The 24392-nt window shown below is 44.0% G+C and overlaps 1 protein-coding gene across 15 annotated transcripts in view; it reads right to left on the bottom strand.

The window, feature by feature from the left end:
• The window catches only part of CMTR1 (cap methyltransferase 1), a 149486-nt gene that overhangs the window by 109284 nt on the left and 15810 nt on the right, over positions 1-24392 (bottom strand). For 10 of the 15 annotated variants that reach the window (XR_009354683.1, XR_009354684.1, XR_009354685.1 and 7 more), the window contains 4 exons: positions 22090-22152; positions 19577-19666; positions 17404-17511; positions 15024-15228 (listed from right to left, as the gene is read on the bottom strand). Coding sequence is in view for 12 of the 15 variants with exons in the window: in XM_059177813.1 (XP_059033796.1) it covers positions 15024-15228; positions 17404-17511; positions 19577-19666; positions 22090-22152 (466 nt within the window). In the remaining 3 variants the exon portion in view is untranslated. Of the gene's footprint in view, positions 1-8279; positions 8770-15023; positions 15229-17403; positions 17512-19576; positions 19667-22089; positions 22153-24392 lie in introns of those variants that run through there. The other 5 variants (XM_059177827.1, XM_059177828.1, XM_059177815.1 and 2 more) reach the window with 5 other exon arrangements.

Here is a 24392-nt window from a genome sequence, read left to right as displayed (position 1 = left end):
GGAGCCTGTATAATCTCACTTACCTCAGGACTCAGTTTAAACACCAGTTGGAAAGTGCCTAGGATTTAGTAAGGAGACCCACTTACTAATCTTTGTTTTGTTTTCATTGTAATTGCAGTACAGTTAACATACAGTGTTATGTTAGTTTCAGGTATGTAATAAAGTGATTCAACAATTCTCTGGTAACCATCAGTTTGTTCTCTATAGTTAAGAGTCCACTTTTCAGTTTGTCTCCTTTTTCTTCTTTGTCTTTTGTTTCTTAAATTCTAAATATGAGTGAAATCATAATGGTATTTGTCTCTCTCTAACTGACTTATTTCACTTAACATGATAACCCTCTAGATCCATCCATGTTGTTGCAAATGGCAAGATTTCACTCTTTTTTTATGGCTGAGAAATATTCTATTGCATATTTAGCTCACATCTTTATCTAATCATCTGTCAGTGGATACTTGGGCTGCTTCTATAATTTGGCTAAATAATGCTGCTATAAAACATAAGGATGCATATCATCTTTTTGAATTAGCATTTTCGTATTCTCTAGGTAAATACCTAGTAGTGGAATTATTGGATCACATGATAATGCTATTTTTATCTTTTTGAGGAACCTCCATACTCTTTTCCACCATGGCTGCACTAGTTTGCATTCCCACCAATAGTGCACAAGGATTCCCTTCTCCCCACATCCTCACCAACACTAGTTTTTTCTTGTGTTGTTGATTTTAGCCATGCAGAAGAAGAAAAGGTGTGTGATGATATCTCACTGTGGTTTTGATCTGCATTTCCCTCATGGTGAGTGGATACTGAGAATCTTCTCATGTGTCTGTTGGCCACCTGTATCTCTTCTTTAGAGAAATGTCTGTTCATGTTTTCTGCTTTTGTTCTAATTGGATTACTTGTTTTTTTGGTGTTAAGTTGTATCAGGCTTTTTAAAAATATATTTTGGGTACTAACCTTTTATTGGACATGTCATTTGCAAATAACTTCTCCCATTCAGTATGTTGTCTTTTAGTTTTGTTGACTGTTTCCTTTGTTGTGCAGAAACTTTTTATTTTGATGTATTCCCACTAGTTTATTTTTGCTTGTTTCTCTTGCCTCAGGAGACATACCTAAAAAAATGTTGCTGTGGCCAAGGTCATAGAAATTACTGCTTGTGCTCTTTTCTAGAATTTTTATGGTTTCAGGTTTCACATTTGATCCATTTTGATTTTGTTGCTCCTTAACTCATTTTGAGCTCAGTAATCCTTAATCCATTTTGAGTTTATTTTTGTGTATGATGTAAGAAAGTGGTCCAATTTCATTCTTTTGCTTGTAGCTGTCCAGTTTTCCCAGAACCATTTGTTGAAGAGACTTTTTCCCATTGCATATTCCTGCCTCCTTTATCGAAAATTAACTGACCATATAATTGGGGGTTTATTTTTGGGTTCTCTATTCTGTTCCTTGACCTATGCATCTGCTTTTGTGCCAGTACCATACATACTCCTTTGATTACTACAGCTTTATAATATAACTTGAAATCTGGGATTGTGATACCTCCAGTTTTGTTCTTCTTCAAGACTGCTTTGGCTATTTGGGGTCTTTTGTGGTCCCATTCAAATTCTAGAATTATTTGTTCTTATACAAATTTCTTAAAGATTTTATTTATTTGTTTCACAGAGAGAAACACAATGAGAGAGGGAACACAAGCACAGGGAGAAGGAGAGGGAGAAGCAGGCTTCCCACAGAGCCCGACGCTAGGCTCAATCCCAGGACCCCGTGATCATGTCCTGAGCCGAAGGCAGACGCTTAATGACTAAGCCACCCAGGCACCCCTCTTCTATTAATTTCTATGTAACAAATTATAAATTTGTTAAATTAAATTATTAATTTATTATAGAAATACAATAGTAATATTAATTTATTACATAAATAAAAGTACATAATATATATATAAGAAAAACATCCAAGATTATTTCCATAAAGGAGAGTACTCATAGGGCAAAGCTCATCATTTTATTTGGAATGAGGACAACCATGTTTGGTTATAGAACTGTTCCTGCCCTTACATACTAAATCTACACATCAGTTCTCTGACTTCTAGCTCTCTCCTTCAGATCCAATTTGTTGACTCTACAGATTATCTACCCCAGGCTCTGAACTTATCTACTTCCTACTTACCACCTCCACAATGTCTTCATTTTCCACTAGAACCAGCCTTGAATCCAAGGTTATTACGTCATCCCCTCTTCATCCCCATTGCACCCTCTTATCAAAATCCCAACCCTGGATCCACGCAGCTCCATTTTCTCCAGACAGAGCTGAGCCATGCCAGAAGAACCACACAAAAGTACCTACTGGTGTCACAAGACCTTTCACGACCCCCGTTGTCACCATGCCCCCATGCAACCCAGCAATCATTCTGTCTCTCTCCTATTCTCTGCAGCAGCTATTTCAAACCTTGATCTTCTTCCCCTGTCCAATCCCAATGCTCTGCCTTCCTTCACACGGGTCAGAAAAGATCCTTTCCAACTTCATAGAATAAATCAAACTATCAGTAGGAAAAGCCCTCAACCTCTCTCTACCATATTTTCAGACTTTCCTCTCCAACTATATTCTATTTTTTTCTTCTCCCCTTCTGAAATATAACAAGTCCTTATTTTTCACACCCTTCCTAATACAGAGCAAATGGTTGTTTTGCCCCCACACGTCACTAAAACAGCTCTTCCAATGAAATCCCGGATGCTAATCCCATTGATATTTTTAGTTCTTGTCTTACTTGATCAAACAGCAAGCTTCAGCTCTGTTAACCACTCCCTAATTCCTGAAATGTTCCCTTGCTGTATGAGTCAGTGTTCTCCAGAGTGATAGAACCAATATGATATAGGTAGGTAGGTAGGTAGATAGATAGATAGATAGAAAAGAAGAAAGAAAGAAGACTTAGTATAAGGAAATAGCTCATGTGATTATGGAGGCTAACAAACTCCAGGATCTGCAGTTGGCAACTGGAGACTCGGGAGAACCGATGGTGTAATTCCAGATGAAGGCCTACAGGCTAGCGACCCAGGAAGGGTACATGTTTCAGTCTGAGTCCAAAGATGGGGGGGAAAAAAACCACATCCAACTCAAGGAAGTCCAGCAGGAGGAACCTCCCACTTACTTAACAGAGGGTCAGCCTTTTATTCTATTCAGGCCTCTCACTAACTTGATGGGGACTCCCACATAGGGGAGGGCAATCTGCTTTTCTCAGTCGACAGATTCAAATGTTAAATTCATCCGGAAACACCCTCACAGACACCCAGAATAGTGTCTGACCAAATGTCTGGCATCTCATGACCCAATCAAGTTGACACATAAAATTAACTGTCACATTTGCCTCTGAGATATACCACCACTTATTTCTCCTACTGTTTGCCTACTACCCTTACTTGGTCTTTGCAGGTGGCTCCCCTTCTGTATCACTGGTCTTCGGTGTTCTGTTTGGGACATTTTCCCTTCAGCCTCCTCTCCCTGAGGGATTTTATTCTCCCTTATAATTCCTGGCACTATCTGTACACATTTGTATCACCAGTCCAGGTGTCACCTCTGAGCTCCCAGCTCTAGGTGGAGAAGTCTCAAAGCCCTTGTGAGACAATTCCTCCATCCCCAAGCAGTAGCTGTCTCATGTCCTGCCTGATGTGGATAGCAATTTCATACAATCGCTTGATAGGGCACTTCTTTTAATCGCAAGTGTCAACCACAATGCTTACTTGAGTGCACTTCACACATGGATTTTTCCACCCTTGCATGAAAGATCTTGAATCAACAGCTCTTCTGCTCCAGCACTTATGCTCTCCCAGTTTGCGAATATTTATCTTGACAGCCAACTTAGTGCATGTTGGAATGGATGTAGGTCTGATATCATGTGGCACACTGATTGCCTTCGGGCATCATGGTAAATTCTCAAATCCACCTGCTAACAGTTGAATTCCTAAAAGCAGCTATCTAGGACTACTTTATTTCTAGCCATTGCTATGGAAGATGATGTCCAGAAGACTATCTGGAAAAACTAAAATGTGTGTGGACTGTGGAGGGGAGCATACTAATTAGCACGCATAGGGATTCACACCATGCAATTTTCTTTTGGGCATTATCAAACTCAACAATCCCCACACAGAAATTCATGCTTGACCAATGTTTCCCCAAACATTTTTCTCTTCCTAAGTTACTTCAGTGAATAATGTCACAGAGATCATTGTCCAAGGCAGAAACTGAGTCACCACCCTAACTCTAGCCTCTCCCTCATCCCCATATCCAATCAGTCAGAAGTCTTGCTCAACATACCTGCTAAATATCTGTGAAATTCTTCACTTCTCCCCATCCCCACTGCTAATGCCTTACTTAACTCAGGATATCTAACCTCTTGCTTGGATTACTGGAATTGCTTAAGTGGCCTCCCTGGATCCTTTGTCTTCCCATCTCTATCTAACCTACCCACCACACAGCAACCAGATTGATCTTCCCCAAACAGAGGAAAATGTCACTCCCCAATTCTAACCTCCAATGATTGGTCGCTGTTCTTAGAATAAGGCCCTAACTCCATACTAGGGACTGGTCACTTTGGCAGCTACATTTTCACTTCCACCAATGTGTGTCCCCTTGGGCAAGTGACTTGATCTCTCATGACCTCCATTTTCTCATCTCAACAAAATGGAATTATAATGGTTGAATTAACAAGAGTTAATTCTTTTAAAGTGCTGGTAACAATGTTACTTATCTATCATTAACTAATACTATTACTTTTCTTTTAGAAACTTTACAATCCATTCACACAGAATGCCTTTCACTTCTTCAAGGAGGCCATGCTCTCTTTCACCTTCATGGCTTTCCACTTATCTCTACCCAGAATACTTCCTTCTCCCCTCCCTCACTCTACTTTCTCCTCATCCTTAACCTGGTGACCACTAGTTGTCCTTCAGGTCTTAGATGTCTAATGCTCTAGGAAGACTTCTATGCCCCTTAGTCTGTGCCTGTGCTCTCTTGACTCCTAGTACTATTACTTTTTCTTTTTTTTTTCTAATGACTATGAGAACTCAGGTCACTGATCAAGTGGGGATGCAGGGTGTGGCATGGCATCTGCCTTCTCTCTAGGCTTCCAAGATTAGGTCCAGCCCCAGTGTTTATGGGACTGATGGTCAAAAGAAGCTTGAAAAACTGGATATTCTGAAAGTGTCCATGGTTCCAACGGTGACTAAGTGTGGCCTAGAGTTGTGGGGAGGGCTGCTCTGCCTCTGCAGGGGCACCACTGCCATCCTGGAGCAATTCCAGACTGCCAGGAAGGAGATAGCATTCTTGGCCTGACTAGTGGCTTTTTCATGAGAACTGGGAAGACCCAGGGTGAGAAGGCCTTAGGAACCGTGTGGGGAGACGCCAGTGATATCTGACATCTGATAAATGTTTAACTGGCTATCCCTGTGGGGTCAGAGGGGGCTCCAATTTGTGGCATTTTGCCATATTTCCATGATGTAAATAATCTCACCATGACTGATTTCAAACTACCAACATGGCCTCACTGAAGGTAGAATTAGGAAGAGACACACACATTGAGCTCTTGTGAGTCAGGGCACCACTGGGAGAGGCCTAGGTAAGGAGCTGAGAAGAGTCATAGGCCGGGAGAGTCCTCACAGCTAGGCATAAACTCACAAAGGCACATGTCCTAGAAACCTGCCTGGTCTCACCCATCTCCAGGCTCAGTGTGGTGTCAATACTTACTTCAGACACATTTGGGTGTGCCTACCTGGGCTGAGGTCCTGTCACCTTGAAGCTCCCTCAGTGGTCACCTAGGTGACTGCCTATGATGGTCTCATACAGTTCTGAGGGGGTCTTCTGGGCCTGCCTCCCATGCTGGGAGGGCCCAAACTTGCCTCAGAGATGTCCTTGACGGCCCCTGGCTAAAGCAGGGAGAGTTACATCTCAAGGGGAGGCAAATGGATGGAAAACACTCTGGCGACCGAGGTCCTGAAGGTATGAAATTTCAGCTTTATATCTTGGAGTGGATCCAGTCTGACATCTGAGGAATGTGAAGACACATCCCATATGCTAGCTCCATAGGCAGCACTGTTAAACCCCTCCCACAGGAATGTAGTAAAGCCTTTCTGGGAAACTTTTGACCCCTCCTAGAACAGACTATAGGCTCACAGCAGCTTTTTTTGTGCCATACCCCAAACACCTAGAGCAGGACCTAATCAAAAAATGGGTATTCAATAACTATTACTGAATCTACTGGAAACATCCAGAATTCAAATGGCCACTGTCTGACAAAAAAGTTACACCAGATTAAATCATTCACAGAAGCCAAAGGGAAATGTGTAGTGGAGACAGTGGGTCTGGAAATTGGATCTGAGGTGGGGATCTGCTTTAGAATTTGGTAAGGAAACACAAGCAGGAAATACGCATGGAGATTAAAGTAGTGAGCTCTGGTAACCCCTAGTGGGTACACTGCTCCTGGGTGGTACAGACAAGAGAAATACAGCATGTAGATATGGAGCAGCTACTACAGACCCAACCCTCTCCTGGGATTTGTATGTTTTTCTAAATTGATGAAATCACTAATACAAGGCCCATCTTCTCCCCAGAAGCTCCCTACTCATACTGCCTCAGCTCCCATTTATAGAAAAAGCTTAAAGAATCGACCAAGTGGGAAGTTTAACTTCAGAATAACAAGCCCTTGGCCTACTGTTACCAGTGGCAGCATTCTGCTCAAATGAGGTCCTGCACCCATTAATAAGACTGCATCTCTTGGTGGGGGGAAGTGATTACATGATTCTCTTTACTTTTGTAGGTTCTGAGGTTAGGACCACAGTGCAAGTTAGATGTTCCTTCTCTTAATTTCTGTGTCAAATATAGTTAATTGTTAGACTTCTTTAGAGGCCTAAAATGTGTTGTTGAGAACATTTAGGGCATCCCTAATTTCTAGGTTGCCCTTAGATATGAAGCAGGGAGCTTCTATCCAGAGTCAGAATGTAAAAGCAAACAGGAAGCTGGAGAAAACTGCCCATCCCAGGTACTCTGGCAGCTGTGGTGACTACCTGGATAGTCGCTCAGAGAAAACAGTTGTGAGAGAGAAGAGCTGGAGATAGATAACAAGGGGTCTTAGGGCTTTCTGTAAAAACAGTGTCTTCCAATTGGAGAAGCAGATGACAAGTATCCAGCTATCAAAACCACAGAGGGTCAAGTCCCCCGCCTGGGCACGGTCTGATTGCATGCCTAGAGGTAGAGTAAGCCCCTTCTAGGTTAACAGAATCAGATATATATGGGACACCTGCCACTCACTGCAAAGCACTTCACAAAGCAGGCTGGCTGCATTCATCTATGTAATAAAGCAGAATCAGAAACAAACGCTCTTCAGTTTCTTAGAGCCCCATTGTAGAGAACATGCCTTTAATTAGAGTCAGACTACACAGTGGTGGGGCTCTGCTATACTGTGGTTTGGTGCTGTAGGCAGAAAAGTTACCATGTATTTTTCTAGGCAAGCAAAATGCAGATGATGTTTAATATCAGATATCTTTCCAGGGAAAGAACATCCTGTAGCAAAATAATGCAAAAGTTTGGGCTAGTTTTTGGTTTGTCTTTTAAAAACAGAATATTCAGGGGTGCCTGGTGGCTCAGTCATTAATCATCTGCCTTTGGCTCATGTCATGATCCTAGAATCCTGGGATCAAGCCCCATGTTGGGCTCTCTGCTTGGCAGGAAGCCTGCTTCTCCCTCTCCCACTCCCTTCCCCCTACATGTGTTCCCTCTCTCTGTGTCTCTGTCAAATAAACAAACAAATAAATGAATGAATAAATAAATAAATAAAATTACATTATCATAAAACCATTGCCCTTGATTTCTGACACTGGCTAAAAGAGATTTGGGGGCACTTGGCTGCCTCCATTAGTGGAACGTATGACTTCTGAACTCAGTGTTTTAGTTTGAGCCCCACACTGGGTATAGAGTTTACTAAATAAATTAATAAATAAAATAGATTCAGGAACAACTTCCTGAATCCCAGCTGAGAAAGGGGAAGCCACCTGGTCTTAAAACCAAGTAAGCAGTGACCTACCTCTGGAATGAAAAGGAAAAACAGTCAGGGCCGTAACAGAGCCCCTCTGCTATGGCCATGATCTTGAGTTTGGTTCTTAGGCTGACATTCACTTCAGTCTATCATCTGATACCGACACTTTCTTGGTTGCAATTTATGAGCTGTCAGTGTTTACTTGTGAGACTATGTGGGAGCTGGAAGGGAAGAAGATAAATACACCAAAGCCCAGCTGAGCAACTGATAGGCTTTACATTTTATTTCCAGGAAATGACATCTTGTTTTTACAAAGAGGTAGGCCATCCTCTCCAAGAGAGGCTGCCTTGGCTTTTAGGGGCAGCCGTAGGGGTTCCACCCAACCTGTCCAAAACAAATGTCAACTGACGTGCTTCTGAGGTACCCAAATGATAACAAAAACAATAAATTTAAAAAGCAGAACAGAAATACATAACCCATTCAACACACAGTGAAGCAGTCTATCAAGTACCCGGAAGCAGCCCTCGCAGGGAGTACCAGCATGGCCTCAGAGAGCGGTGGCAGTGTGGCCGGCCAACATGGAGGCTCATGAGGAGGACTTCCTAACTCAGTCTCTGTCCCACGTGGCTCCGTCCCATGCTCTATCTCAGAGCAGCCCAAGACCTGGCCACAGATAATCCTCCAGACCATCCCAAGCTCCCATTGCCTGGCAATCCCTTGAACGCCCCTGGAGTGTGGTCTTCAGGAGAGTCTCTTGGCTTGGAAGAGAAAGAAAAGAGAATTAAAGGAGAAGCCTGTATTTCCCTGGCCTGGCCTCCCTGCTGCCATCCTCATGTCACGTTGTTCAGAGCCTGCTCCTCATCTCTCCCAGAGTATTATGAGTTCAAGGCCCATGAAGGACCCTGAGGTCCTTCTGTGCTACCCTCCTCGCCACCATGGTGTGCTCCACTGGCTGCCTCGCTGCTCCTCCACTATCCCCCCTCAAAAGTGTTCCCCCTTCCTGTGGCCACTGCCTCCAAGGCCTTACTCCAGTACTGCCTTCTCTCTGCCACCTTCCATGACTACCCTACCAAAAATGGCAATGATCGCTCTCTGATCCCTTGCTTTTTCTTGTAGCACTAATCACATCTAACTTACTAGATTTTCACTTCTCTTTCTATTCCTGGAAACTATAGCAGCACTTGGCACAAAGCTGGCCCTCAAAGCACACTGTTGAAGGACGAAGGAATTATATACATAGCGAAGGAATTATATACATAGCACTAGGCAAGGACAGGAGAAAAGGGAGGAGTAGGAGGGATAATTTACTGCTATGTACTGTTTCTGCTTCCTCAATCCGGGGAAGCAGGGATCCCAGCCTAAGAGCACAATAAAGCTACCAAAGAGACTGTCCTGTTCCCTGAGATTGAGGTCCTGAACACTTGGTAGGAGGACCGACAGGATTATAAAATCCTACCCTTCTCCACTTATGGGCAGCCTTGGAGAGCTGAGAGAACTAAGCGAGTCTCCCTTGCAGCTAAGGCTTCACCTAGTAGCACACGAAAAAATTAAAAAAGCCACAAGAAAGAAATTCTCTTGACTCTCCTCAAGCAAATCGCCTTGCCCACCCTCCCACATTAAACCCTTCTCTCTAGATAACAGGATGTACCCTCCCACTTTTAGACACTAATCCCCCCATCTGTTCTATGCATTCCCTGTCCTGCCCTCTCCTGATTTCCAAAGAATCTGGCCCTACCCACTATCTCAACTTCCCAGCAGCTCCTCCTCCACAGGCTCAGCAACTAAACACACTCAGATCTCTCGGTGTCTTCAAAATCAAAAAACAAAACAAAAACTTCCTCTTATCCCACCTCCTCCTCCAGCTATGGCCTTCTCTTGGTGATGTCCCTATGTCTTAGTGGTAGCCAAATTTCTTGAGGAACTTGTCTGTCTTACTTTACTTCCTAACCTCACACTCATTCTCCAATTCATGGCATACTAGCTTCTCACCCCACCAGTCCCCCCAAACTTGTACCAGATAAAGTCATCAATGTCCCACACTCCTGCTATATCCAAAAGGCAGTTTTTCCTCTGATGCCCTGCTTACTTTTATCCCCAACACCTGGCACTTAGTAAGAACTGAGAAGGAAAGGCCCAGATGATAGGAATCAAGGAAGAGATACTCTTTGTGGTTGGTTCTGATTCAGGTTTCATGGGACAAGGGTAAAAGGGGTCCAAACTCTCCAGAGTAGGAAAGCAGAAAGCAATTCAAGCAGATGTCTTAGCCAGGAATAGGAGCATGTCTGGTCTCATCAGATTTCTTAAAAATCACAGTGGCAGGCAGTCGGGCAGGATATATATCCAGCTGGTGCAGAGAAGCCTCAACGATGATGCACCTAATTCTATGACATTCTATGGGGGGAGGGAGGAAGAAGCATAGTCAGTGACCCCAGCCACTCTCTGAGATTAGTTCATGGAGATCTAAAAATGATCTGTGTTCATCTAGAATTAAGTGTAGAAACCAAGAAACTCTCAAGGAAAATCTGCTTTGGTTAATAACACTCCTCTGTATTTACACAGGTGGTCTTCTATAATAAGAAGTTCCTGAAAGTGTATGTCTGTAAAGGAAATCATAAAGTTACATGCTCGGGAAGGGAGAATCCATTTTTTTAGAGAACCAAAATAACTCTATTTTATCATTAAGAAGACAAAAGGGGCGCCTGGGAGGCTCAGTTGGTCCAGCATCCAACTCTTGATTTCCGCTCAGATTGTGATCTCAGGGTGGTGGGATGGACCTCTGCCTCAAGCTCTGTGCCTCAGGCTCTACATTCAGCACGGAGTCTGCTTGGGTTTCTGTCCTAATGCCCTTGCTCCACTTGTGCGCATGTGTACATTCTCTCTCAAATAAATAAATAAAATCTAAAAAAAAAAGTCTAAAGGACTCTAGTCTCAGCAAGCAATCTGAAGTTCTAGGCCATCATGGGCTGCTACTCCACACATGGCAATTAATCCCACAGCTGACCTCTACTCCAATCATGGTCCCCTCCCCCACTGGGGAGACAGTTCCTGTGCTGCCCTTGTCGTTTCCAACTATGCATCTGAGATGCCACAAGGGTGATGGGGGAGACGCCCATCAAGGAAGAAGGAAAGGAAGGACCATAGACAAAAAAAGAGAAGGAAAGGAAAAATAAGGGGAAAAAATGGGAGGTGGTGATGGAAAAATACAAAACTGTTTCTAGGAACAAGTCTACTAATTTTCTATTCCATGATAATTTTGCAAAGGAAGAATCTTTAAAAGTCAAAAAAGTCAAAAATAAGTGTTACGAACTATTTGCGTGCATGCCTGTGGACACCCCAGCCCGTGGCTACCTTGCTGAGAGCCATTTTCCCCTAGATGAACTGTCCTGCGCTGGGCAGGTATGCTGACTTGATGCGTATGACCCTTCAGACTGTCTAGGGGCAAGGCTGGGTGGATTCAAAGTACTTGCTAATAAGTATGCTCTGTGGATGAGCTCAGCTTGCCAGATACCATTACTGCGGCCATGCCCACATACTCCTTTATGAGGCTCTGTCTTTCAGCAGAGGGTGATGGGCACCATCAAGGAAAACCTTGCAGCTAGGCAGGCAGATACTCTTAGATGACTGCCAGTTTCTCCTGTCCCATGTCTAGATCACTCTCCTCAGAGCCCACAGGAAACTGGCAAGAGACACAGGCCCTGTGGTCTGACCTGAGTCTATCTCCCTAGAGACCCTCAACCACTACAAGGGTCTCTGTGTCACAGATTCAGGAAAGCTGTGGTTCATAAATCTTTCTTCTCACCTCAGCATACCTAAAGGCCACAGCATGCTCCCACCAGTAGCCTTGGTTCAATGTAATAGTATCAAGGGAGCCAGGGAATGTAGCTTGAAAAAGCCCCTGGACTGAAAATCACTCTTCTAAAGGACCAACAATTTTATTTCTAGGTAATCTGCTTTCTTCTTTTCTGAGTACAACCCAAAGAAACTGCTAGGGAAAGCTAAAAGTGAGAATGTTAACACTCTGTCAACCAACCAACATTTAATGAGAACAGAACAAACAGAAGAGGGGGCGTAGCTGACAGAAGACTCTGCTCCAGCACCCCACCAGCTCCGGAGGGAGATCCTCTGCAGGGAATGTCAAAAAATGTCTTCCCTTCAGAAAATTTCATGTCAAAATCCCAGAGAGCCACAGTTATTCATGTGACAAGCACTTACTAGATGTCTGTTATCTGCCCCACCTCCAGAGCATCCTTTTTCTAACACAGGATCTGGTCTCCAAGCCTTCTCCTCCTCTCCTCTGTATAATCGGGCCTCACAGAGTTTATGAGGGTCAGTGGCTCATCAGTCATGTGGCATCAATCCTCCCATGGGGATATGGAACTACAAGACAACCACCAGCCAGGAAGGCCTAGAGTGGGGCTGCTCCTGGTGGAATTAGCACCCTACACTGCCACAGACAGAAGGGTTTCTCCTCCCCGAATCTGTGGTAAGAGCAACCCCTGCCCGGGAGGCAAACAGCCCTTTGGTGGTATCCGAACTCTGACAATTAAGGCCTGCCAATCCTGGTTCCCAGATTCTAAGTCAGGTCCTTTTTAAAAATTCCCATGCACTGGGGATTAAAGCAGCTTTCAATTGGCAAGGAAAGTCGGTATTTGAACTGGGAATTTCCTCTAAACCTCATACTGTAGACCAGTGGAGCTCTTGATGGCTCTGGCACATGTTTCCCTAAATCAGGACTCAGAACCTTCTGTCTCTGTGGAGAACTCCTCAGAACTGCAATTGCTGCGATAACCACAGAAATAGAGACCAGTGTCAGCGCCCCTCCCACTAGGAAGCATGGCGGGGAGTCCGTTTCAGCTCATGAATAGGCTCCGAGGGTTACCAAAAAGGCATAGAGGCACCCTCTGTAGCCTCTGGAGGGAGAAGGGGGGGGGTCTGATGTGATTTCTTCTGCAGTTGTAACTCTGTGTGAGGAGAGCCAGAGGTGAACTTAGGACACGGGGCTCTTCCTTCCCTTTCCAGTGCTGCATGAAGCTATCTATGGCACTTGTGCACATGAGAAGAAACCCAGTTAGTGGGCTCAGAGAAGAAAGTACGTGCATGTTCCTCATGCCCTGCTCCAGCACACTCCAGCTGGAAGGCTGACAGTTAAATCTGGGTCCCGGGTCATTGCCCCTCGCAGAAGGCATTTACCACACCTCAGCGGAACACTTCCCAAGTCGGTGGCTGTCCTCACGTTGCTCTGGCACCACGTGGCCATTCTGTTACCTATGGGCCACAAGGAGGCACTGCTAGGAACACTGCAATGCTTCTCTTGCCTCGACCCTTCATTTGCACTGCAGCCTCTGCTTGGGAAGCACCAGCCTTGGGAACCTTGAGACTCTGTTCAAATGGTACTTCCATGAAGCTTCCTACTGTACCTCCACCTGCCCAGGCCAAACTGACCGCCTGCTCCTCTGCAGTGTCTCAGCACCCTGGCCTGGAACTCGTCCCACTGCCTCCCTGCCTTTCTCCCTTCTCCACGGACTGAGTGCTGTGGGAGCTGCAACAATGCTGTATCTTTTTAGTCCCGTGTGGTGTGTACTGTTCCTATAACTGTTGACAGAGTGAGAAGTGAGGGGAAAAGCAACGGGATTCTTCCAGAATCTAATGGCTCCTGTGAGGTAAAAGATCTGGGAGGGCCCAAACTGACAAAATCTATGAGCACATAGCTGTCAATGGAAAACACTTGGGTTCCAAAGAACCACCTGAGGGCTGTCCCAGCCTTCCACAGGTCAGAATGCCTTCCTTGGTAGAAGAGGCTCAAGGCCACTTCCCGCTCAGCAGCTACTTCACCTGGCTCTGCATAGGCTTGCTGCCTCGGCTTTGGCTGACCAGCCAAGTGCCAGGGTCACAGAACAAATGCCTGTATTTTAGTGGCAGATTCCTGGCCTTACTCAAAGTGGCTGACATCCACTGAAGGGCTAGCAGGAAGGAAGTAGCAGACAGATCCTGCTCTTAGCAGCATGGCTTTTAGGGCTTAAGTTTCTCTGGACTTAGAGACAGGTACATTCAGAGACACATATGAGTCTGGGTTACCAATGGCCGGGTGGTGGTGGGGAGCTCCTGTAAGGGCAGTGAGCTTCTGGGTCTTCTTCTCTGCTTGGCCTTTATGTGCAGCCGACTGACATCACAGCACCTTGGCTCTGATGCTCTCCCACAAGGTAGTGCTGTGCTGGATTATTAGAGAGACTGGATCCACCCTGCTTCTGTGAGCTCTCACCCCTGGCTAATAACCAATCCTTTTTCCTCTCCATTAGCTTCCTTGTGCCTTGCCCCAGGGTGCATCTTTTGCCACAAAAACATTTAAGTCTCAGGTGGAGGGGCTCTGCAACCCACAACACAGCAAGCTCCAAGGGAGATGGGATCACTTAGTTGAATAAGTGGATATTCACCAAGGAAGTATGGCTCATTAGGGGAATTCACCCACCCATTTCCCCAATCTCTTTATCCAAATTCTCTCCAACTGGGAAACGAGCTGGTAAACATATTAGAATTCCCAAAGATTAAATTTATCTAATCTGACATCATATCCAATTTGTGTAATTAAGCTATAAAACATGTATTCTCACCAAGCATTCTCCAATTTGCCAATCTGACTTGTTCATCTCCTGTTGATAACTGTGTACCCAATCCAAAATTTTTGCCAACACTTAGACAGCAACTGAACTGTCTTGGACAACAGCACCATCTAGTGATCAGTACAATAAGCCTTCTGACCTTGTGTTTTCCATCCACACCCATAACCAAGGTACATACAATTAAGTCTCCCCCTTTCTTACTACTCAAATAGGCAAGTCCATTCTCCCTCAACTCTTTCTACAATGTTCATTACCTTTAACTCTCTTTTTTCCCATTTCTCCCTCCTCTTCTTTAGCTTAAGAATCATTTATCACTCTTCCCAAACCAAAAAAACCTGCTTAAGTTTGTCAGTCTTCTGTTGAGGGAACTCACCTTCTTATTCATACCCACTTACCTTTTCGTTCCCTAATGAGGACAATTCGTCGTTCTTTCACTTCTGAGCTCAGATTATCTACCATCTTATTAATGCAATTATCCAGAACCAGGGAGTGGGTTTTGGACTTGATGTCCTTCCGACAAATGGGGCATTCTACCTTCCGCTTCATCCACTCATTGATACAGTAAGAGCAGAAACTGTGGGCACAGTTCAAGGTGACAGCCTATAAAGGGAATGCAAACACACACATCAGAACCATCATGCTTACTTTTCCAGGGCTGTTGTGATCACAAATCTAGCACAGGCGTTCATTTCCAAGGCCAAATGGAAATTTAACCCTAATTCCATCTAGAGGGCTTACAGATGGTATTAGACTTGTTCTTGAGGATGGGAAATTTTAAGTCAGATTGTTCAGCTTCTTTCTCAAAGGTAAGTTCATAGATATAGGCTGATTGGTCTGTCTTGTTCCACCAACTCAGATGACACTGCTAATGCGGCTTAGCTACCTTGAAAACAAACGTCACTGGACACAAGTAGGACTAGAACGCGTGTGAATGTTTGGTCTACATACATCACTAATTCTCTCATGGAAAACAGATGTATAACCTGCTGATGGTGAATCAGAGCTTCAATTTTAATAGACAATGGGGAGCACATTCTGAATACTCAGTATATAGAACAGTAGGAGCATCATCTATACTCAAAAGAAACAAAAAAGACAGGGTGCCTAGGTGGCTCAGTGGGTTAAAGCCTCTGCCTTCAGCTCAGGTTATGATCCCAGGGTCCTGGGATCGAGCCCCACATGGAGCCCTGTATTGGGCTCTCTGCTCGGTGGGGAGCCTACCTCCTCCTCTCTCTCTGCCTGCCTCTCTACCTACTTGTAGTCTCTGTCTGTCAAATAAATAAATAAAATCTTAAAAAAAAAGAGAGAGAGAGAGAAACAAAAAGAAAACATACGTATAAAGACAATTAAAAAGGCTGGGGGGAAAAAGAAACTAAAAAAATGGAAAAAATGTAATGGGTTCACGGACAGTGACTGAAAATGAACCCTTAAGTAAATAAGTCTGTGAGAGGAGGAAAAGCAGAAGGGAGTCTAAAGCTGAGGAACTCCTCCAAGTCACTCCAATGGTCAGATTTCTGCCAGGGCCCTTTTCACTTCTGAAAATATAAACCGTCCTCTTCATTACACTTGTTTATATACATCTCTTAAAATACAAGTTTTTCTGAGGCTCTAAAGTCTTCATTCCTGCTTTTAGGATAGAAAATAACCAGAAATCACGCATTTTTCAAATGCCAAATCTAGCACAGAAAGCCAACTAGGAGATATTTTGTTAACTATATGAGATAAATCCTCGCAAACAGGCTTCAAAACCTGTCTGATTAACATAAAACCTCTTTTCAACACTGACTTTACGAGGTGACTGTGAAAAGGTCAGGCAGTCTATGGTAAACAAGGGACGGGTCAGGTTGTTTGTCTCTTCTACGTCTGTGCAGATGTCCCGGGTGGGGTAACTCATCACCCAGCCCAACGCCCCTTCCCTTGCCTTCCTCTAGAAGAGCCCTGTCAAAGCCACACTGAGTCTCTCCAAAGTAGGCAATCAAATGACTAGAAACTATGGTGGAAACGATGACCCCAAGTCAAACTGGATCCAAGCAAAAGAAACAGACCCACCCTTCCCAGGAGGCTAATACGCTCACCCTCCCTATAGACTACCAGAGAGAAGGAAGGAGCGTGTGCCTACACTCTCCTTTCTAAAGAAGTCTGGAAAGCACTGTCCTTTAACAACTTGACTTTAAGATGAGTGGTGTAAGATGAACTGGTCACAAATGATAGAATTTGTGACAAATAAAGTCAATGCAAAAATACGACATAATAACAAATGGAAACCTAGATGTTTTTGTTTTCATAGGGAGCCTCAGAGTATCCCTGAAATATGTTCCACTTGGCTGCTGAATTCCCAAAGTGACCACATGTCAGTGACATTTACCACCCTGTTGAAGGCTGCACTACCCACCCACTCTCAGCTCTGCACCCATTCAGAGTAAAGAGAAGCTTTGTTGAGCAGCTTTACTCGGATACTTCAAAAATCTAATGCCATGTGGCCCCATTTTCTTCCAACAACAAAGAAATAAAGGCTTTATTGCAGCTAAAAATAGCGATTGTACCAAATAAACACTCAACAACGGACGAAATAAAAAGATCAGTAAAGGTAAAGAAGACCACAAAAAACAAACGAGATATGGCCACCTCTCGAGGTCACTTTCAGGTCAAATAACTACAATAGATTCCTAGAATAAAAATCTCTTCAGAATGTTTCCCTGTAGCAGAACCTGTGCAGCTGAGGCTCTGTTCAGGGTTGAGAGGAACAAGAAGACACGAGCCACTGCTTGTCATTACCTCAATGAAGTATTCGGAGCAAATAATACACTGGAGCTCATTCTCTAGCACGTCATTCACGTGGCTAAGCACTTCTTCCTTCTGTGCCTGCACCTTCTCCTTCTCTTCCTGCAAAGACACACAACCCCAACCCCACCTGTCACTTGGGGGAACCAACAAGAATGCACAACAGGACAGGGAGGAGTGTTAACTATCTGGAATAGGATTTGGGAATCCAAGTAAAATATTCAACCTGGTGCAGCAATAGGAGAATGAAACCCTTTCCCTGGGAGTTACGGTTTCTCACTACTGCTCTCTAATAAAGGGCACTGTCTGCCTTTCTTTCCTCTCTCCACTTTTTGTGTATTTGCATTGTAGGTTCTGTCTCCTTTCCCAGAACTAACAGAAGATAGCATACTGACCCCACTGACCACCCAAGATTAGAATGAGGCATTAAGTATCCTATAACTAACAGCAGTTTAGGGGTGATATAAAATCATCCCAAGCATCCAAGAATTCATTGGACACAAAAACAGACATGAAAAACAGTCCATAGAGGCAGGAAGCCTAAATTAGTTTATAAGGTCCCCTGTGTTCCTTGCAGCTGCCTCTTCTACAAAATGAGGATAATACTTATACTCCATGGACGCAAGAGGCTGAAAGAGGGCCTCTTCCTGGATCTTCGGGATCCAAGCTTTATGATGCTTGTCACCCCTCCTCCTACAAAGGTCTGCAGTCCAATTTCCTTCTGTTTTCACCAAGAGGTCAGACCCCGCTGTGGACACACTTTTTGGGAAGGATCCTAGGTATGTTCTCTTAAAGCAAACATTTATTTAAGTCAGCTCCTTATCCCCTAAGCTGGAAGTGTCAAGAGCCCCTGAAGAGAAAGGTAAGGCCATTTAGGGTATATCTGAGTAACTGATTAGTCTTTCATCTTTTACTGTCACTTCTAATCAAAGCAAAGACTGTTACACTGCCTAGGGCAGAGAAGGATCTAGACTCATTTTAACTAGTCAAGTTCCCTGAAAACTTAAAAATTGCTAGGTTTAAAAGATGTGGTTTTTGGAAGTTATGAAAGAAGGTACCATGTGATTTAAACAGAGGATAAGGATCTCAAACCAAATGAAAGTTTAGTCTCCTCTTTTCCGTACTCTGCTCCAGGTCTGTCTGTGGGGAAGGGTGGTGGGCTGAGAGATGCAGTAAACCTCAGACATTAAGTTCAGGTCAAAGGCTCCAAACTGCTGGCCTGTGGACTGGATCTAGGGGGCAGATTTGTTTAGTTTGGCCCTCATGGTATTAAAAAATACAACAAAAAAGCCTTGAATTTGTTGCTAATATTTAAAATTGAAACAATTCACATAAACATTTGGATTTCCATCTTTTGTGAAGTCAGAAGCTCTGACAACAGTGGGCCTGCGTTTCTGGATGGCAACAACTGGCTGCAGCAGAGAAGAGCTGCCTCTTGGGGACAGAGGTGGGCAAGAAGGGTGGAGAGTGCCCCTTGCTGGTGTGCCTCTGTCCTCACAACTCCCTACTGCGGAGCCTGCACATAGGTCACTTCACTCACTTCTACTTTCAGTCTTCCCTGGTGAGCACCTGAGTTTAGAACCCCTAATTTAGGGGCGCCTGGTTGGCTCAGTGGGTTAAAGCCTCTGCCTTTGGCTCGGGTCATGATCCCAGGGTCCTGAGATTGAGCTCCACATCAGGCGCTCTGCTTGGCAGGGAGCCTGCTTCCCCTTTTCTCTCTGCCTGCTTCTCTGCCTACTTGTGATCTCTGTCAAATAAACAAAGAAAATCTTATAAAAACAAACAAACAAACAAAACCCCCTAATTTAAGAATCCCACTGATGTGATGTGGGAAATAATGACCTACAGGCATCAGGACGAACTGTTTCTTGACTGTATCACCCCTTAGCCTGTGTCAACGAAACATTCTGAAGGAGCATCTACCACCACAGCCAAAGGACGAGACTGCAGAATGAGTCTCATTCCCAGTGTTTCGCTTCTAAATGAGGGAAGGAAAAAAACATCAGGCAGACCCTTCCACAGGCCTGAATAATTTTACGGATTATTTCCCCTGAGGCAAGGAACCACCATAATCTCTCTCTTCATTCACCAGAGCAACCTTGCACTGTTGAAAATGCTGAGTTGCACGTACTAACCAAATTCTAAACCTTCATCTTCTTTCTAGTACCTTGGTCTGTTCCAATTCTTTGTTCTTGGCTTGAATGATTGCTTCAAAGTCCTTCTTGCTGCGATTTAGTTCTTCCATTAGAGCCCGATGCTGCAGAAACACAGCAGATACACGATCAAGATGAGCTTACACTGCAACTTTCCTTTTAGCCACACATGAGCCTGCTCTCTCCATCAGTAGCTTTGGTTCAAGGTATCAATGGATTAGCAATTTTAAGAATGCCTTTGTTCCTTCAGGACAGCCCACTTACCTGCTGGTCTTCTTCAGGGAAGGGGGCAGGTAGGGAGGGAGGTCTTCAAATCCATTAATCCCTCTGGGAGTAACCCAACCTCAATGGCCATCCAAATCAACTAAAGAATTTAAACTGCCTTCCAGAGAGTCTGATTCTGTAGGTTTGGCTGGGGGCCCAGGAATGTGCATTTTTTTAAAAAAGCCACCCAAGTGATTCTGAGAACCAGTGTTCAAGAGCTGATAAAGTAATCAGAGGCTATCCAGCACTGGGAGGGGCTTTCAAGAATGAGAGAGAACTGGAATTTCTAGATTATCATTTTCGTTGAAAATAAAAAAGCCCTTTAACCTATTTATTCTACAAATCACATACTACGTGCTTGTAAGGCAGTGCTGGCTGAACCCTGTCCGTGTCTTCTGGAAGCTGGCACACTTAAGAGCTAACAGCTCAATCACTGTGACTAACTGCCTACACTGAATGTCAAGAGATTCTACCTCTATGAAAATTTCTGAGCACCCTCATGCTTACATATAGCTTGCACTTTAATTCTCCTCTCTCAAATCCTTTCTTTTAAAACGTGGAGGGACGCCTGGGTGGCTCAGTGAGTTAAAGCCTCTGCCTTTGGCTCAGGTCATGATCCCAGGGTCCAGGGATCGAGCCCCACATTGGGCTCTCTGCTCAGCAGGGAGCCTGCTTCCCACTCTCTCTCTGCCTGTATCTTTGCCTACTCATCTCTGTCTGTCAAATAAATAAATTAAATCTTTAAAAAAAAATCTGTTTCTTTAAAGAAAAAAAAAGATGGAAAAGCTAAGTATTTCTGAAAAGATATTACTCAAGAAACAAACTTTAAAATGTGTGGTCTTCCCACAAAAAGCAGTTATATCGGAAGGCCCGGGTAGTCATCTTGACCACTGATTACATGTATGTGCCTAAAATGGGACAACAGGTACCCCTCCTATATCAGTGTGAAGAAAAAGAAAATAACAGGTATGAAAGCATTTGGGAAAATTTTTAAAGCTCTATGTAAATGCAAGTTTTTGTAACTGCCTAATACATAAAAAAGAATTACTACAGAGGGACTCACAGGGTGGACCAAAACAACCACTGCTTCAGTTGAGAGAGTGGTATGTCTCTAGGCATGCTGTTATAAACCATGACCTCAAAGTATCCCATTTTAGTCTAATGAATAGAAACAAGCCAAGTACCTCATGCTAAATGTTTTCCTATCTCTCAGGAGAGGGTGAGGAGTTGTGGGTACAAGGTGGTCAAAGATCCCTTGGGGATTTCCAAGTGGCAGAACCTTACTCATTTCCTTACTCAGTCAATATCAAAACAATATCACAATACAATTTAATAATGCCTAAATGAGGCATTACTAAATTTCCCACCTTAGAAAATAAACAACCTTAGAAAATAAAATTCCCAAAAGACTGAATTTTCACCCAATTCTTTTCAAGGCTATTTGCACACCCTTAGGGAAATCAAGGCAGGCATTCCCTCAAAGCTTAACAATAATACAAGGCTGTTAGCTCTCTAAGAAAGTTGGGAGTCAGATATGCAATAAAAGAACATAAGGATAAATTCTCCTAAACAAATTCTAATGCAGTTGCTCACTATTCTCAAGGAGATTTGAACTATCCCACTAATCTTCGACAAAACTTGCATCAAACTACTGATCATAAAAACATAAAGGACAGAAGGTAAAGCAGGTTTAAAAGATGCAAAAGAGCTTCTAAAAAAATTATTAGGTGATAGTCAAGTTACATGAAATAAATTACTGGCAATCTTTGAGGGGAATTTTATTCCTGTGAGCCTTGCCCTTTCAGTAAATCGCTATGTTTTCCTGACTGTTAAACTCCTCTCTCAACCTGACCTAAAACGCTTAATTGGAACATTCTTGAATGGTTTCTGGATGGCTTCAGCTCAGGAACAGGGAGGTAATAAAGGCCCTTGCAGGCCCTGGCGGCAAAGTCATAGCTTGAAATTCCCCTCTGCTGCCCTCACCTTTCTGGAAGTGCAGCCACTTCCCCCTCAGAGCCTCCTAATTGCTAGAGGCTCCGTCCCATCTTCACTAGAGCAACATCTGCTCAGATTAAGATGTAAGTTTTCATGCTGAGGTCTGGCATGTCTATGAGGCCAAATCTCCGACCTGACGGTGTGAGTAGCTGCTCTGTCTGCACACTGGAGATGCTCTGGAGGTGTGTGCTAAGCAGAGGAGGCAGCCAGTGGCCATGGGAAGCCCCAGCCCACTATAATCTCAGTACAGTGGCAAGAGACGAGTTACCTCCTGCAGAGCCTGGGCCAGTTGTTGCTTCAGGTCCTCTTCTCCTTGCTCCTTCTCCAAACCCTGCAAAGCCAAAAACAAAATGGAAGGCTTCCCTACAGGGAGGAGGATAAAAGAAACAAAATCTAGCAATAAGCAGAGCAGTCTGGCTTCTGTGAACATCTGGAAACAATAGGGGGCAGGGAGCAGGTGGAGAATCTCCCGTTTTACTTCCAGCAGTTGGCAGTAGGGGCTTTGAGCAGTGTGAACTACCCATAGACCGCACACCTCAGAGCTGTCACCTTCAAGCTACTACTCAGGTTGCTCTGGAGAGAACCCCCAGGGTAATACTGAGTCTCCTTGGCAGGCTAACACCGTGAATCCCAGAAAGACGTAAACTGAGAGCTTCGAAGCCACCAAATATCTAAACTCAGATATGAACCCCTAGGTTGACACTAACAAGTTCTGCCACGCTTCTTCCCTCTATTCTGGCTGCCCTGTCTCTTGGTGTGAGTCTCCACCACTTCTACCCCATAAACTGTTTCGCCTCCTTGCTGCAAATTATGCTCTGTTTTCTCCATTGGCCCCTTCTGATGTGGATGCCTTCCACATCATTGTTTCCCTATGTCCAGCACCTTGTACAAGACCTCTGCACCCTTCCCTCTTTACTTTAAGAATTACCTACCCATTTAATATGCTAACTGGAAATTATTCTCTAATTTAAATATATATTGACTTAAAACTGTCCTGATTATTTTATGTGTATATCTTATCTCATCAACAAGATTTATTAATGGCAAAAACCATTTATTAAGCATCTTTATAAACACCTGAAGTCCAAGTATCGTACACCAAGCAATGTAAGTGCTCCAAAAATAAATAAATAAATAAATAAATAAATATAAAAATCTGTGTGAAGCAGCTACAGTTAAATGAGTTTCTGAACAAGTAGTAGGAGTAGAATAAATCCTTAGGAGTTGGTGGGAGAGGGAAATGCAGCTCATAAACAAAGGACTAGATATATTTCACCATGAGCTATTTATATATGACCCTCAAATACCCTAGAAATTCTCTAAGCCAGTCCTTTCTCCCTTTACTATTTTGATACAGAAAAAAATTTTATACCGACACCTGAAGAATGATCAAAGCAGTCACAAATATTAATTAATAATAACTCTTGTTCCCGAACATACTAGCTTTTAAAGAGGGTTCTGCTCTGGTGAAGGTGTCATACACTAAATATGTAAAGACGAACTCCCTTTACTGACTTCAAAAACTAGTCCAGGCTGGTAAGGGAAGCAAAAAAGTACACATAAGCAAGTACTGCATACCCTCAGAAAGACCTGTTTAATCCATGGCCTTCGCTCATGCTACCAGTTCAAGGAGACAGCAGAGATTAGGAGGAAACTTATAAATTGTTCAGAAATAAGCCAACACTACTGGTTGTTCCTTGTCCTGAGCAAAGTAAACAAAACAGAAAAGCTTATCCACTTCAATCCTGATTGGTCCTTTATATTTCTAAGTCAACAATGGGGAATTCTTGACATTCAGTATTACCTGAACAAGTAGGTGGGAGTAAATGTGTGTTTCTTGCCAGACAGGAACTGACATTTTGAGCAGGGACCAGGATCAGCTCTAGCCTAGGAGCTTTGTGCAAGAGCTTGCAATCTAAGCAAATGACTCAGGGATGGGGACACATTTGGTCTTACTCTGACACAGCTAAGACAGTCATTATTCTACCTTGCCCCTAAAGGCACTGGGGAAGGTGGCTTATCACTCAGCTCAGCAACTGAGTCATAGTATACCTGTCCCCTGCTCAGGATAGAAACAAAAACATTTTCTGCCTTTCTAGCTTCCTAGGTTAGCTACAGCGTTAACTAACCATCAGAGCTAGTAAGTTGCCAGGTACAACTGGGTATGCCCGACCCATCGCTGTCTTGGGGCTATATGGTTGGCTTTGAAAAGCAAAGAAAAATAATTCATAATGACCTGAAGTGCACTGTGGTTCTGTGGCACCCTGAACTTCATCCAACCTCTCTCTGAACTTGCCTCAGTTATCAGGGGTCTCAGCTTTATATCCTGAGATCAGTTATGTCCTGGATGGCTCTGCCAGCCACCTTACCCCAACACGGCACCCAAGCTCTGGCTCTTGACCATCACACTGAAGCCATAACATTTCACTCCAACCCCTTTTCCCATCTCAGAGTCCTTAGTTCCCATTCCATCTCCTGTCCCTGGCACTCAGGACGTGGTCCCTGACTCAGAAACAGAGAGCTATGGCCAGAGGCTCACCAAGAGCCTGCCCATCCCTGAGGAGCACGGGC

Source organism: Mustela lutreola, chromosome 6, assembly GCF_030435805.1.
Source record: "Mustela lutreola isolate mMusLut2 chromosome 6, mMusLut2.pri, whole genome shotgun sequence".
NCBI classification, from domain to species: domain Eukaryota; kingdom Metazoa; phylum Chordata; class Mammalia; order Carnivora; family Mustelidae; genus Mustela; species Mustela lutreola.
The sequence above is the reverse complement of the archived record's forward strand: the minus strand, read 5'-3'. Positions and strand labels throughout refer to the sequence as shown.